Here is a 16,059-nt window from a genome sequence, read left to right as displayed (position 1 = left end):
GGGGCTCTCCCTGTGGCTTGCTCAATCTCTGTCTTAGCACGCCTTTGTATGCCCTCAGCTCCAAACAGTGCTTGCTCACAAAAGGAAATGTCTGTTGAGAGGGTAAACAGCCACCTCCAGATTTCCATCATTCCATGTCCAGCCCAATGAACCGGAGAGGCAGTAGATGGACACATTTACCATTTGGGTACCACTAGACTCCACACTAGTTGTCTTTGCAGGAGAAAGCTCATCTTGGTTCCACTAATTGATTCTCCACTCCATGAATTATAACAGCCATTGAAAATTATTAGGCCCATGTTGGGTGGAGTTGTAAGAAAATTAGAAGAAAGCTTATAAGCTAAAACGATTTCCGTGTTTACCCATGATAAATGTTTTAAAAGCTATTGAGGCAACATGGAAAATTTAAGTATTTGGGGCCATTTTTAAACAAATAAACAAAATCAACCATAATTCTACCACCCAGTGATAGCTACTATTCATGACTTCATGTATTTCCTTCCAGTATTATTACTATGTATATCATTTCCCTTCACAAGTTAGGATCATGTTGAATATATTGTTTTAGAGCCAGCCTTTTCCACCTATAAGCATTTTTCCAGGTCATATTTCTTCAATTATAGAATTTGTAATGTTGCCTAGAAATCCATTGTAAAAATGGACCATAATTTATTTTACCTAAACACAACTAATGGACCTTCAGATTGTCTTGAATCTTTTTACTACTATTTTAGCATTGCAGGTTACTATCTCTGTACATAGTTCTTTTTGGCTCATGTATGATTATTTAAGATAAGTTCCTGTAAATGGATCTGGGGACCAAAGATGCATACATTTCAGATGTATGTTTCCCAATTGTATTTATTCTTCTGTGAACTCTGTTTTCTTTGTCGTTTTCCCCCCTTACTGGATGCTTATGTTTTTAAAATTTAATTTACAAAAGCCTTATATATTATATACTAAGGCTTTTTCCAATATTTATTTTGTCATAAATAAACTCTCATTAACATAAATGACAATAGAACTGTTTGTCCTCAAGAAGAAAAGGGTGAGAAGTGTTCTGACAGTGGTAACCTGGTTTGAAAAGGCTGATCATAGATTTGCAATGAAAAATGGTTAAGAAAAATATGTGTAGATCACAGCACATTCAAACCTAAACCCTCTTCTTCCCTTGATGAAGACGACTGACTACTTGATAAGATGACTACTTATTGACCTAAGATGCAGTCAGTGAGTGTAAGCTCTGCCTCTCTAAAGACAGGATGGCATTGATGCCCAGAGGGATGGCAGCAAGTCTTGTCTGAAGAAGGTCGTTTAGCAAAAATTACTTTTGTCTTTCTCAGTGCAACGAAAGGCAAAAGAACAGGAAGAGCGTGTTATGGAACAGGAACGTATAAATGAAGGTCTTAAAGAGCTTAATCGTGAAGAGAAGGAGAATTTTGCAAGGTATGATTTTGTTTTCTTTATTATTGTTTACTACCTAAAAAAAGGAAGATTTTTAACACGGAAAGAGGACAATGTGCCGTTATTCATGCATTATTGACATTTTTTAACATCAGTATTAAATTTGTCTTAAAAGCTCAAGTCGATTTACAGAATTTCATATAGAAATAAGCACCAGCCATCTTGGTAAAAGTAAATTTTATTGCTATTGTGTATATTGTGATTATAGACATTAGATATTAAACTGGACAAACATCTTAAAAAATAAAATACATTAGAAACAATTTTTTAAAAATAGGCCCCAACATTAAATCCTAATGAAATAACAAGAAGACTATTCTCCCCCGTGAAACAAACCCTGAAACACAGTGTGTCTTCATTAGTTGGATTAGCATAAATGGCTTATGGGGATAGCAGTCCATGCAAAATGTCCTCAGGAGAATTTTTGCAGCTTCACTGGATGGGAAAACTGAAGTGTTCTAGGCACTTTGGGAAATACCAGTGCCTTCCTTTGCTAAGTGGCCCTCTGATCACCACAATCAGGCTGTGGTGGAGGAAACAGACAGATAGATGCCTCCTTGCAGCATTTCTTGGACCATAGCATAACCTTTCACTGATGACCAAGATACCCAACTCAGGTGACCAGTGTGGTGGAGGAAGAAGATTTGGCTCTTCTAATTGCTGGTCACCCTTCCTGTCCCTTGGGCCTGTCTGCTGACTTACACACTCACTTCATGCGTAGAAATAAGCTCTTTTCACTCTAGAAAGACTGTGGTTTATGTACCTGAACCTATTGTTAGTTTGGGGGTACTCACTTTAATATCTGGCCTACCCTACTGACTTCCTGCTACTGCCTCTGTTCTGGAGGTCTTCTCATTTTTAAAAAGTTTATTGTTGGAGATGTGAGGGGACTTGACAAATAGAAACTTTCTTCCCTGCCCAACTTCTGAATCAACTGAGAGAGAAGAAAAACAAGTGTGTATGGAAGGTGTCACAGCTACCTATTGGTGCATAATAAAATAACCCCAAAATTTGTGGCTTAAAGTGAGTTATGATTATCTCTCATGATTGGTTGACAAGGCTCAGCTAGGTGGTTCTTGCTTAGGGTCCCTCATGTGGTTCAAGTCAGTTGTTGGACGGGGCTGCATTCATCTGAAGGCTCAACTGCCCTGGACTCCTCCAGTATCTTCTCATTTACCTGGCAGTGTATGTTGAGTTGGGGAGCTCATCAGTATTATCACCCAGAACACCTTCATGTGGCCTCTCCATGTGCTTGGGCTTCTCCCAGTATGGTGGTTGGTCCCGACAGGGAGAGTTCCAATAGTGAGCATTCCAGTAGGCAGGAGGGGAAGCTGCCAGGCCAGGTAAGGGCTACGCCTAGGACTGACATAGCATCACTTTTGTCATATTCTACTGGTCATAAAAATTGTCACTGGGCCTATGCAGATTCAAGGGGATGGAGACATAAGCCCCACCTCTTGATAAGGGGAATAGAGGTTCACATTGCAGAAGAGCATATGGAGGGGAGATATCACTGTAACCATCTTTAGAAAATGGAATCTGCCACAGAGGCTTATGCATCTTTATTTTGTGATAAAAGCTTCATTTCTGATAAAAGCTGATAAAAAATGTGGCTTATAGATTATAAAATGGCATGAGCACTATGGAGAAAAGTAGGAAGTTTTCCTCAAAAAATTAACAATAGAACTACCTTGTGATCGAGCAATCCCACTTGTGGGTATATATCCAAAATAACTGAAAGCAGGACCTTGAAGAGCTACTTGCACAGCTGTGTTTATAGCAGCACTGTTCACAATAGCCAGGAAGTGGAAATAACCCTAATGTCCACTAACAGATGAATGGATGAACCAGATGTGATATATATGTACAATGGAATATTATTCAGCCTTCAGAAGGAAGAAAATCCTGTCAGATGTCACTGCATGGATGAGAACCTTGAGGACACTATGCTAAGTGAGATAAGCCAGTCACAAAAAGACAAATACTATGATTTTGCTTATACAAGATATCTAGACTATTCGAATTCTGCACAGCAAATAGAATGGTGGTTGCCAGAGGCTGGTGGGAGGGGGAGAGAAGGACCTATTGTTGTTTAATGGGTATAGAGTTTCAGATTTGCAAGATGAAAACATCCCGGAGATCTGATTCACAACAATGTGAATGTACTTAACACTGCTGAACTATTACACTTAAAAATTGTTAAATGGTCAATTTTACATTATGTGGTTTTTACCATAGTAAAAAAAAATCACACTATAAAATTTAATATGTGGTTTATATGTTTAAAATGTGGCTTGTATGTGGAAGAAATTGTCTAGTTAATACTGAACAGAATGAGGCACCTTTACCCACCCAGTCACCAGCAGTACCAGACCAGTGCAGGTCTCTCCAGCAGAAAGCAGGGGAGAAAACAGGCAGACTAGCCTGTTCCGGTGTTACCATTAGCAAAGTCACTTCTTGGGGCACCCCGGTGGTTCAATCAATTAAGCGTCCAACTCTTGATTTTGGCTCCAGTCATGATCTCACAGTTCATGTGATGGAGTACTGGTGTTGGGTTCTGTGCTGACGGCGTGGAGCCTACTTGGGATTCTCTCTTCTCTTCTCTCTGTCTCTGTCTCTCTCTCTCAAAATAAATAAATAAACATTAAAAGAGAAAAGTCACTTCTTCCTTGGGGAAGAGTGGAAGAAGAGATGGAGAGAGGCCAAGGACTCGCTCCAGATAGCAGGAAATATTCTGAGTGAACCAAATCAATATTTGTTCTATGTCTAGCTTAATTATTATTGTGTAATAAACACATTATTGAATTTTCCATCTATTTCTTCCCCTCTCACCCTGATTTTCACAGTCAAATAATTTTAATCTGACTTCAAAAATTCCATTTTAATTGTAATGCCTTAAGTGAATCCAAATGCTTACCATTTGTAATTCTGTACTTTAACATTTCTAATATCTTAGACGTTCCAGTTTGGCCCAGGAGTACAGGAAGCAACTTCAGATGCAAATGTCCTACCAGCAGCAGGCCCGGGAAGCAGAGAAGGAAGAGGAACGCAGAGAGTTTGAAGCAGGGATGGCAGCAAACAAGATTTGCCAGGACAAGATCCGGGAGATCCTATCGGTCCATCCCGTGCTGCCCCGAAACATTCATCCCATGAGGAGGGCATGCCCTGATAAGCTCCCACCATAGTCTCACAGATGTTAATATATTTTTTCTCAGTCTTTTAATGTTTTTAACTACAGTATGAGTTCCTTTCAACTCACAGATAAACTTTCCTTTATTTCTGAGTTTGCATAATTCCACATAATGTTATTCCTTCAAATTAAACTTCATGCCTTTTTTTTAGGCTTTATAGACTTTCAAGTCTGAATGAGCTATTTCCTATCACACAGTTACTTTCCTGACTTATCCCCATGCCTCTGTTTCATATTCATTTATTAATAGCTACACTTTCTTGCCCCCATTTCCTCTTGCCTCCTTTCTCTTTTGTCTCATATACATAACTCACCATATCAACAGGGCAGAGCTGGGCCTAGGAACCACTTTCATAAGCCCACTTATTTAGATATTACACAAATATGTACCATCCATGTGCCAGGCACTATTCTGGTTCTGGGACTTTAGCGAGATCAGAACAAACCCCTTGCTTTTGTGGAGCTTACTTCCTGGTGGAAGAAACCAGGCGATGTGATAAGTGTTATAAAGCAGGAAATGGCAAGAGTGCTCAAAGATCAGTTTGAGCAGCTGATACTTGAATGAACCACCCATATGGTTATCTGAGGGAAAACATCCCAGGCAGAGGAAAGAGCCAATGCAAGGGCCCCGGGGCAGAAATCTGCTTAGTGCATTTGAGACATAGAGTGGAGTGAGTGAGGAGAGAGTGGTAAGTGGTTGAAGATTAATCAGAAAGAAGGGGCCAGATGATGTAAGGCCTTGGAGCCATAGTAAAGGCTGGCTTTTATTTGGCTGTGAAAAGCTGTCATAGGGTTTTGAGCAGAAGAGTAACATAGGATGTAAGAGGGTTGCTGGCTGCTGTGTTGAGAACAGACTTTAGGCAAAACAGACAAGAACAGACTCAGTTAAGGAGGGATCATAATAACCCAGGTAAGAGGTGGTGATAGCATATGGTAGCCAGCCTCCAAGATGGCCCCTGATGATCCTCTCCCTGTATTTCCGCCCTTGTATAGTCTCCTTCCACCCTGAACCATGGCTACCCTGTGTGACAAAGTGTTATAGGATCTTCTAGCGAGTCTTCTTAAAAGAGAAGGGAAGGGATTTTTGGAATGGTCGAGTAAGGGGCTCTGGAAATCCTCTCCCAAAATGCAATGATAAAATGGACACCATTGTCAAAAAGAGCCATTTCAGTCCTGGAAATTGACCAAAGGCATGCAACAGATTGAGGCATTTATTCAAGAAAATCTACCAAACCTTGGTAAGAATGGTGAGAATCTATGGCATTTTAGCCTGGAGCTGCTGCCATATCTCCCTCCGCTACGTGGGGCAATGGTTCTACCAAGGCAGGGCATGGTATGAGGACCTGCAGCCTCACTGCCAGATGACGCTGACTTGATTAGGAGCAGAATTTGGAAAAAAAAATCCATGCTTGGGGCATTGTCAAAATAATAGTGATTTTTTAAAAAAATATTTTTAGAGTGTGAGTGGAGGAGAGAGGCAGAGAGAGAGAGAGAGAGAGAGAGAGAATCTTAAGTAGGCTGTCAGTGTAGATCCTGATTGTGGGGCTCAATCCCATGACCCTGGGATCATGACCTGAGCTGAAATCGGGACTTGGATGCCCAACGGGCTGAGCCACCCAGGAGCCCCAAAAGAATAGTGATTATAGTGGCAGTCAGGGAAGGCCAACATCACAGCTAACCTGAGGTTGTGATACTGATTGGGACAAGCAACAGACAGACCAGCCAGAAATTTAGAGGAAGATTTGGGGAACATGACAGCCATAATGGACTTTGATGTTTGAATGGGCTTCCACATATTCTTGGTAGTCTGGAAGGCTGTATAGGCATAAAGCTATATGCTTGCTCATGAAAGACCTGAGTAGGTCCTAGTAGTCTATGGATCCTTGGCCAAATGTAAGGTCTTGAACATACAGAAGGTAAAAGTTGGGGCAGATTTGCAAATGGCCTAAACTTTAAATGAGTTCCCTAACCTTTACACAGATCTATCAGCAAAAGGTGCAAACCTTACAAGTTTAATCACTCACTGAGTAGTAAGCTATAGTGACCCAGGGCCACCCCTAGGAAGCCAGTCTTAAAAATAAAACAGGAATTAAAAAAATGAGCAGACATCAGCGCTATCTAGCCAGGTTGTATAAAGGTTTAAATGAAGTCTAGAATGTGTATGTAATTTGATTAACTATAGTGTTACAGACATGTGGGTATTAGTATCAGATTCATCCCCCCATGCGAGGGTTCTCTCCTCGGTCTCTCATTTGTGTCCACCTTGCTCTTTTTGCACTCTTCCATTAATAGGGAGGTTCAGGGGCGTCTGGGTGGCTCAGTCAGTTAAGCGTCTGACTTCGGTTTGGGTCATGATCTCACAGCTTGTGAGTTGGAGCCCCGCATTGGACTCTGGGCTGACAGCTCGGCTCGGAGTGACAGTCCAGGCTTGGAGCCTGGAGCCTGCTTCGGATTCTGTGTCTCCCTCTCTCTCTCTGCCCCTCCCCCGCTCACCCTCTGTCTCTCTCTCTCTCTCTCTCAAAAAATAAACATTAAAAAATTTTTTTAATTAAAAAAATAGGGAAGTTCTTTATATCAGACTGAAATCTATCTCCTCAAGGAGGTGTTTGCAAAACACATATCCAACAAAGGACTCATTTCCAGAATATATAAACAGCTGCTACAATAAGAAAAAGATAACTCAGTAGAAAAAAATGGACAAAAGACTTGTACTGACACTTCACAAAGAGAATAAGAAAATGGGTAATAAACAGGGAGGTGCTCAACGTTATTACTCACCATGGAAGTAAAATTAAAACCACCATGAATCTACACACTCAGCGAAATGATAAAATGAGAAAGACAAGCAAACAAGTATTGGAGAGAATATCAAGCAACGGAACTCTCATACACTGATGTTAAGAATATAAATTTTAAGGGGGCGCTTGGGTGGCTCAGTCGGTTAAGTGTACAACTTCGGCTCAGGTCACGATCTCATGGTTCATGGAATAGAGCCCTGCATTGGGCTCTTGTGCTGACAGCTCAGAGCCTGGAGCCTACTTTGGATTCTGTGTCTCCCTCTCTCTCTGCCCCTTCTCCCACTCCCACTCTCTCTTTTTCTCAAAAATAAACATTACAAAATGTATATAAATTTTAGGGGCGCCTGGGTGGCTCAGTCGGTTGAGTGTCTGACTCTTGATCTTGGCTCAAGTTACGGTCTTGTGGTTAATGTTATCAAGCCCTGCATCGGGCTCTACACTGACAGCACAGAGCTTTCTTGAGATTTTCTCTCTTTCTCTCTCTGCCCCTCCCCTGCTCTCTCTCCCCCCCAAAAAAACATTAAAAAAAAAGATTGTTCATAGCAGCACTATTCATAATAGCTCAAATTAGAAGTAGCCCAAATGCCCATCCAGAGTAGAATGGAAAACTATACACAATGAAAATGAATGAACTTTGCTGCATGCAACAGCATTGATTAGCCTCACAGACATAATGATGAACAAAATAAGTCAGATATGTGCTATGATGTTCCACTTATGAAAAACTCAGAAGCAGGTAAAACTAAGTTTTGGTATTATAAATCAGGTGATTACCCTTTTGGGGAGAGTGCCTGGAGAGGGACTTCTGGGTATTATTACTGTTCTGTTTCTTGATTTTTGGGTGGTGGTTATTCAGTGTGTTCACCTTGAGCAAATTCTTCAAGCTGTACATTTAAGATTTGTGCATTTAAGATGTGTGCTGGGCTTCCATTAAGAGTTTAAAAACAACCAACCTTCCTGAAATAGCTACCATTGGTGATAGTGCTGCTTTCTGGATCCTTACAAACTGGATCTAATATTTGGAGACTACTATCCTGTCTCTTGCCATTCTCCAGGTAAACATCTCTCATTGGTCTATGCACTGCAGACCCTTCATCATCAGCTTGCCCTCTAGTGGTCACTGGACATTTTTCCAGATTTATATTAAAACAGGATGTTCAGAACTAGATAAAATCAGTCCAGAAGAGGTCTGCAGAGACCAATACAGTGGGACCATCACTTCCTATAATCGGCACATTATACTTCATTTAATGCAGTCCACAATTGAGTGCCCACATTCCAGTCACAATTGTAAAAAAGACATAATTGTCTTGTCCTTGGCAGGCCCTACCTGCTTATTATAAACAATAAGAAGTTAGAAAGGGGAGAGGCTACAGATTGAGCTGTGTGTAAACCTTTGAATAGCAATGTTTGATGTTCGGAAAGCTCCAGTTGGGGAACACAGGTGGGGAGGGTGGCACACCCAGAGAAGGCATGGACCCTCTGCCTTCCCCATACTTAGCTCTACCTGGCCACTCTGTTTGGCTGTTCCTGAGTTAAATCCTTTATAACAAATCAGCAAATATAAAGAGTGTTCCTGAGTTCTGTGAGCTGTTCTAGCCAATTATTGAAACTGAGAACAGAGGGTCATAGGAATTCCCAATTTATAGCCAGTTAGTCAGAAGCATAGGTGGCCCAAGACTTGCGACTGGCCTCGGAAATGGGGCGAAGGCAGTCCTGTGGGACTGAGCTTTTAATCTGTGGGGTCTGCACTAACTGCAGATAGTGTCTGAACTGATTTGAATTGTCGAACTTTGGTGTCTTGGAGAATCACAGAATTGGTCATTGGTATTGGGAAACACCCCAGTTAGTAGGTGGTGGTACTGGCATTTGAACTCTGTCTGGATACAGAGTCTATGCGTTTAGTTTCTTTGATTCACTGCCTCCCCACAAACAGGTCAAAATCAATGAATTATAGGCTTTTAGAACATAAACATCTATCACAAATATTTTAGTTTATTTTGCAAATGATAAAGCAGACCCCCCCCCCAATCTCCTATCTCTTGGTTCAGCACTTTTTTCATATAACATCATGATTTGTTACCAAAATCCAATGTATCAAAGTAGTCAATCAACCATATGCCCTTCAAGCGTGGCTGTCTAGGCAATATATAGCATGAGGCTATTTGACTCCATTTCCAGCACTTTTCGGCCTCTATCCACACCTTTATGTTTGCTAACAGCATCTTGGTGCAAATCCATCAAGTACACTTATGTATACGCATTCCACAAATTACACAAGGCATGAATATTTTTCTTTCTACAAAGCATCCTTCTCATATTTTGATTACCTTATATAAACTGGGCAAACAGTCTCTCAGAATATAGATGAAAATTTCATTTAATAAAAAGAATAGCTTCCTATATAGGGAAGTCCCTGAGATAACAGGAAAAGATCAAAAGAAAAAGATGTGATTCAGTTTATGCCTCCTGAGAAGCTGTTGGCTGGATGAGGGCTCTAGGAGCCAAAAATTGCCTCCAAGTATAAACTCATTTCTATAAAGTTCTAAGACATGTGTTTTGGATAGAGGCTGAGTGTTATTAACTTAGTGCTTCCAAGCATTGTGATGTGGGACTTTTATTTGAAGTGGCTTTATAGATAAGGTTCTGGGAAAGCTGACATAACGAGACAGTTTCCTGTTAGGTTCTTGCCCCGTGGGCCATTAATCTGCTGTGTGACTTTGGGTGAAACTGTCTGGGATGCACTTTTCTTGCCTAAAAACCAAGGTGCCTCTAGGCCTGGGAGAGACCTGAAGGAGTGTCTAGTCCAAACCCTTCACTTTATAGATGACAGAGTGTCTCACGCTATGAGGACTTGGCTGCACTTAGGTTGTTTGGTAGGTTGTCCCAGAAGCAGAAGTTCGGGATGGGCAGAGTAGCAAGGAGGAACCAGTACAAGAATGTGCTAGAGGGAGGTTACTACTGCAGGCGACTGGGTCTCATGCCACTTGGGAGCCTTCTGAGGATCTGTGGAGAAAGCCTCACAGGTATGTACTGTCCAAGGTGGATGCCAGGCACTTACCACCCCACTCCTGCCCTCTTTTGTTGAGGGGTGCCCCTGTAGTAGTTGGGAGGCTCTGGGGGCTGTGGGAAGGCCCTGGGTGAGAACCCAGAGTCATGTGCGGTATGTGCCTGAGGCGTCCCCTGGTGCCTCAGACAGAACCATCACTAGAATCCGGGGGGCTGAGGGAAGCAGTGATACAGGGCACCTCAAGGCCAGAGAAGTTATGAAGACTTCTGATCTGGCCTGCAGCACACAGCTAGAACTATACTTTGTGTGTGTGTACATATTTTCCGTGTGTGTGTGTGTGTTCTAACTAGACAGATGCTCGAAGCAGGTGCCAAGTCTTAGACGTCTCAGATGATCCTAAGCTTTCAGCACAAGACTTTGTCCAGAGCAAGTCCTCAGAAAATATTTCCTCATTTGTTTTGGGGAGAGAAAGGAAGCATCAGTGGCCAGGGTGAAAGGATGACCATGGAGTCTTCTTTCTGATTCCTTAGCATCCAGACCTAAGAGGGCCTCACAGGACTGAAATGGTATAAGGCCAGGCCGAGAGAGACAAGCCCCAAAGAACACCTACAATGGCCAGCAGCAAGCCATAGCTGAGTCAGGAGGCAGAGAACCCTGACAACGAAGAGGCCACGCAAGACCTGAAGCAGGCAGGCAGCTGGGCGGGGAGATGTCATCTGAAGGAGCAAGACTTGGCCATTCTATGGCTCCCAGATCTGGACAGGAAATGTCTTGCAGTAGCCACAGACTTTGGCATAGAGCAGGTAAGGGGCTCCTGAAGGCAATGTGACATGTTTGCACTCTCTCTCCCCAGTGGGGGAGCTAGAATTTTCAGAGACTCACATCTTGATCAGACGCCCAAGGCTGGTGACCATGGTACACGTCTGCTTTTCCTGTGCCTCTAGATGCAGAGCCCAACTCTAGGGCTTTCAGGTGAGTGGCTACCTGGAGCCAAAAACAGGTTATCCAGATTGATGTGGACAGTGCGGGGTTGAAATGAAAGGCATTTTGCCCCTTTGTGGTCTTCTGGTCACTGAGGAAGGGTCCTCCCTTTGATGGCAGGCTCCCCTCTGCCTCTCTGCAGGCATTGGTGGATTTGGGGTTAGTGAAGGAAAGAAGATACAACCACAACCACGAGGGGGCGATAGCAAACACAAGCTTCAGTGTGGGGTGGGGAGGGGGGCAAGGTGCTTGGACAGGGTTGCTGGAGAGACTATTCCCTCACAGCAAGAGACCAAGACAGTAGGGAGAAGGAATAGAGGACAAGGGAAATCCCAGGGGTAAGGGGGATCGGGGTGGGGCTCACATGTCCAGGTGATGTTGGCCAGCACAGTGGGAAGTCTCTGGGTCAGAGAACTCCAAAGGGACTCTGGCAACAAGGGGGTTGACTACTGCAAGGCCCTATCTTAGTAATAGCAGTTGGGTGGGGTGTCTTTTGAGAGAGAGACAGAGACAGAGCGTGAGGTGGGGAGGGGCAGAGAGAGAGAGAGGGAGACACAGAATCCAAAGCAGGGTCCAGGGATACACAGACCCTTGATGTGGGACTCAAACTCACGAACTGTGAGATCATGACTTGAGGCAAAGGCAGAAGCTTAACCGACTGAGCCACACAGGTACTCCTGGTCTATTTTTAAGATAATTGGCTGTGAGTATGGCACGGGAAGGCTTTTGAACTAACAGGTTTCTGCCTTCAGTGAAGAAACAAACAACCCAGGGGCCAATACACAGAAGGCACCTTGGGTTCTTTCCTCTAACTCTGAGCACCAAGAATGCAGCCGTCACCCATCCCTAAACAGACACACACCCTTTTCCCCATGCTATGCCTTTACTCAGTAAAGGCATCCCCCACTGTGGGATCACAGCCTGCTCTTGGCTGAGAGCCCAGCTCAGATGCTGTCTATTCCATAGCGCCCCCTCCCACCCACCGCCCACCCAACTCACTGAAGGTGCCAGGCTCCCTGCTCAGCCCCAGCTCTTTGTTTCTCTTTCTTTTTCATCACACATGGCAGTTTAGCTGTGATCTGGCCCACGTCTACCACTAGATTTGGAGCTCTCTGAGGAAAAGGGCCTGCTAGGAACCAACTTGTGTCCCCCTCAAATTCATATGCTAAAGCCCTAACCCCCAGTGTGACTATTTAGAGATAGGGCCTTCATGAGGTAATTAGGTATTATGAGGTCCTAAGCATGGGGCCCTCATCAGACAAGGCTGGAGTCTTTATAAGAGTGGGGGGGGGGGCACCAACGATTGCTTCCTGTCTGCGTGCACGGAGAAAAAGCACATGAAGAGCAGTGAAGAGGTGATGATCTTCAAGCTGGAAAGGGGGCCTCCCCCAGAAACGAGCAACCTGTCGGCACCTTGATCTTGGACTTCCAGTCTCCAGAGCCGTGAAAAAATAAATGTCTGTTGGTTAAGCCACACAAACCGGTACTTGGATATGGCTGCCTAGGCAGACTAACGCAGAACCCTATCTTCTTCCCCTTAAAAATCTCCCACAGTGCCTAGGACAGGGCCTGGCACATAGAGACTCCTCCACAAACGTTTGCTGAATTTAATTGTGATGTCCGAATGAATGAGTGAAGCGCGGTATTGGTGGTGCCCAGAACCTCTCACAAACCCAGTGGCCTCCTCCGTGGACACAGCAGAAGGAAGACCAGCCCACCAACGCTCATCTACAGCTGCACCATCCAAAAAGCTTGGAAACCAGAAAGTCGGATGCTAAAACTCATTTAGCAGCAAAACCTGACCTGAACAAGTGTGAAAGTACCTGAAATGATCTCACTAGGTTTTACTACAGAACTACTAATGTTTTTGATTACTGCCCCAGCTCTCGCTGAGAGTATTATAAAATCTATGGCTGAGGCATTCTACTACCTGTCTAAAATCCAAAAAATTTAGAGTTTCAAAACATATCTGGCCCCAGGGATTTCAGATAAAGGACTGTAGCCCTGTGGCACCTAAGGGGTTAAAACCAACCCCGCAGCTGTCAACCCGAGGAAGACCACCCCTAATTATCCCGTACGTAAATAAACTTCAATTGCTTTTTGAACAGAATGAGAAATAACTTAATCCTACACTAGGGAGATGTGTGATTGGAATGAAAACGTGTTTATTGATATACATGCTACAGATGAGAAGTTTATTTCATCAGCCTACAAAATGTGCTGAGTACAGTTTTTAAAGATGTAATGAAAAAGTGGAGTATTACCTTGGAAAATAGCAGTGGTACAGCTTAAAGTCCAATTGGTTTTTTATAAATTGCCTTTAACAACTGGAGAAATCAATAAAAAATGCAATTATAAGAGCACCAAAGATTATTCTTTATGACTATCGGCAATACTACTATAAATAATACGATACAGTTAATTTGCTGAATGTACAAAGTATAGTATGTTTTCGGCAGAAAAGTCAAAGTCTTTAGTAATTAGCGCTCTCTTGGCTATGTCAAGCCCCCTGCGAGACCCTATGGAGACAACGATAGAAGACTGATACAGTTTCTTCCCTTGAGGAGTTTAGCCTTGTCAAAGATCAAGACCTTGGAAAAGAAATAAGTTGGAAAAATACAAGGCAACATATGATAGTGCTGTGTCAAATACAATCAAGTGTGTAGAACAAACTTACTGCTCAGCCTTCTTTTAAAGGCTCCAGAATTTCCATGCGGCTTGGCTGAAGGGAGAACCAGGTTGGAAGACAGGCATGGAGATCGTGTCTTGAAGGGGCATTTGAATAGCAGCACGCACTTCTTGTTTAGATTTTGTGTTTCTTGGGAGTACTTGGAGGAGGAGCTTTTGGTGACTGGGAGGAGGGTGGTATCATCCAAGTTATACTTTGGAGTCGCACCATTGCTACTCTGCGTTTCTGGAAAAGGGAGAGGTTTATTATGGCTGAGGCTCTCAAGGAAGATTTTTGGGAAAAGGTGGCACTTGAGCTGGACTTACAGGTCATGTGGACTGTAGATGGCCTTGAGAAGGAAGAGGATATTTGGAGGGGAGTCTGTAGGGGGCAGGTCATAGTCAGACGTGGACTCGACTCGGTTGGGGAATCTGTCCCATTTTCTGAAAAAGAAAAAGGAAAAATTTCCTAAACTCCACCTGATCTCAACAGAAATTGCCTACAGAATTTCAGTAACTGCGTACCCCACCTCGGGCATGCTTCATGAGCAGACCACCCTACCTCCCTTCTCACTAAGTGTGCAGTTTTGAGTATACGGTTAACACTATTAGACATAATCATTTGGACCACTCACTGCAAGAAGAAAAAGGTGAACCATTGGGTGATGGGAAAACAGGGTGCCTGCTGGGCCTTTGTAGCTTTCAGACTCGGGACCTGGATACTCTACTGACATCCAAGGTCAGGTGAGAGGTCAGACAATTGAGGGCAGTGGGGACATCCCTGCCATGACTGTTAGGAAATTAAATGAAATGATATACAAGGTCAGCACTCAACAAACGCCACATACTATCATTCAATGTCAGAAATTTCATAGGCCATGATACGTATCATATCCTTCCAGTGAAATTACGTAACAGCCCAGAGGTGCTCAGTTTCTACTCCTAGTCATGTTAGTGCTGATTTAGAACAGTATGGCTTTCTTTCTCGAAGCTGTAACATCTGTCATCTGCATTATTATTACTTAACAATAACAATTCATATGTATTTAGTGTTTTAGAAGTGTGTCTAGTTTTACATGGTCCTCACCACAGCCATGGACACTGGGCAGGGATTATTCTCTTTTCGTAAGAGGTACAGCATCCGGACAGCAAAACGTGGGAAGTGCACAGTGTGGTGAATGTTTTCGTGTTTGCTCCTGTATAACCCCACCAGAGCATGCTTAGAACATTTCCAGCACTGTGTCCCTTCCCATTCAGCACCCCCTCAGAGATGACCACTGTTCTGACTTGTAGCACCATCTGTTAGTTTCGCCTGATCTTGAATGTATACAAATGGAACCTCATGAAGAAAGTAGTCTTCTGTGACTGGTTTCATTCACTCAACATAATGTCCGTGATTCGTCCATGTTGCTGCATATGTCAGTGGTTTGTTCTCTGTTTTTGCTGGGTAGTATTTCGCCGTATGAATCTACCAGAATTTATTTACCCATTCTCTTGTAGGCAGGGATTATTACACAAAATTTACAGATGAAGAAATCCAGGACCAGAATGACTTAGTCTCTTAAGATTAAGGGACTCAGTTCAGACAGCTGGGAAGGTCAGGATTTGAACTTGAGTTACCTGGCTCCAAATCCAGTGATCTTTCTAACATATACTGTGAAGCATACGACTTCTAAACTTCTGAAGGTTTTTTTTTTTTTTTAGGTTGCAGAACTTTGAACTACATGACTTATAGTGCCTTAACTCACTTGAAGAGAATAAGTAATTCAAACAAAAAGCAAAAGCCAAAACAAAAACCCCATTTTGTTGGGAATCCTCACATGAAAATGTAGGTATGTACTCCAATTGAACACCTTGCCCTTGGTAGGCTTTGAACAAATGCTTTGTGGTCCTGAGTCATTCAGAAGTCCTGGGATGATGGATTCAGTTCTCAGCTCTCAAGGTATACA

The 16,059-nt window shown here is 43.1% G+C and overlaps 1 protein-coding gene across 1 annotated transcript in view; it reads left to right on the top strand.

Annotated features, from left to right (window-relative positions):
- CFAP53 (cilia and flagella associated protein 53) overlaps positions 1 to 4,696 on the top strand; it is a 36,955-nt gene extending 32,259 nt beyond the window's left edge. Inside the window, exons 7-8 of the mRNA XM_042963187.1 lie at positions 1,344 to 1,446; positions 4,421 to 4,696. Coding sequence (XP_042819121.1) covers positions 1,344 to 1,446; positions 4,421 to 4,649 — 332 coding nt within the window. The 3' untranslated portion in view covers positions 4,650 to 4,696. The remainder of the gene's footprint in view (positions 1 to 1,343; positions 1,447 to 4,420) is intronic.
- The last annotated feature ends 11,363 nt before the right edge of the window (positions 4,697 to 16,059 follow it).

Source organism: Panthera tigris, chromosome D3 (assembly GCF_018350195.1).
Source record: "Panthera tigris isolate Pti1 chromosome D3, P.tigris_Pti1_mat1.1, whole genome shotgun sequence".
Taxonomy (NCBI): domain Eukaryota; kingdom Metazoa; phylum Chordata; class Mammalia; order Carnivora; family Felidae; genus Panthera; species Panthera tigris.
Note: the sequence above shows the minus strand (reverse complement) of the source record. Positions and strands in the feature narration are given on the sequence as shown.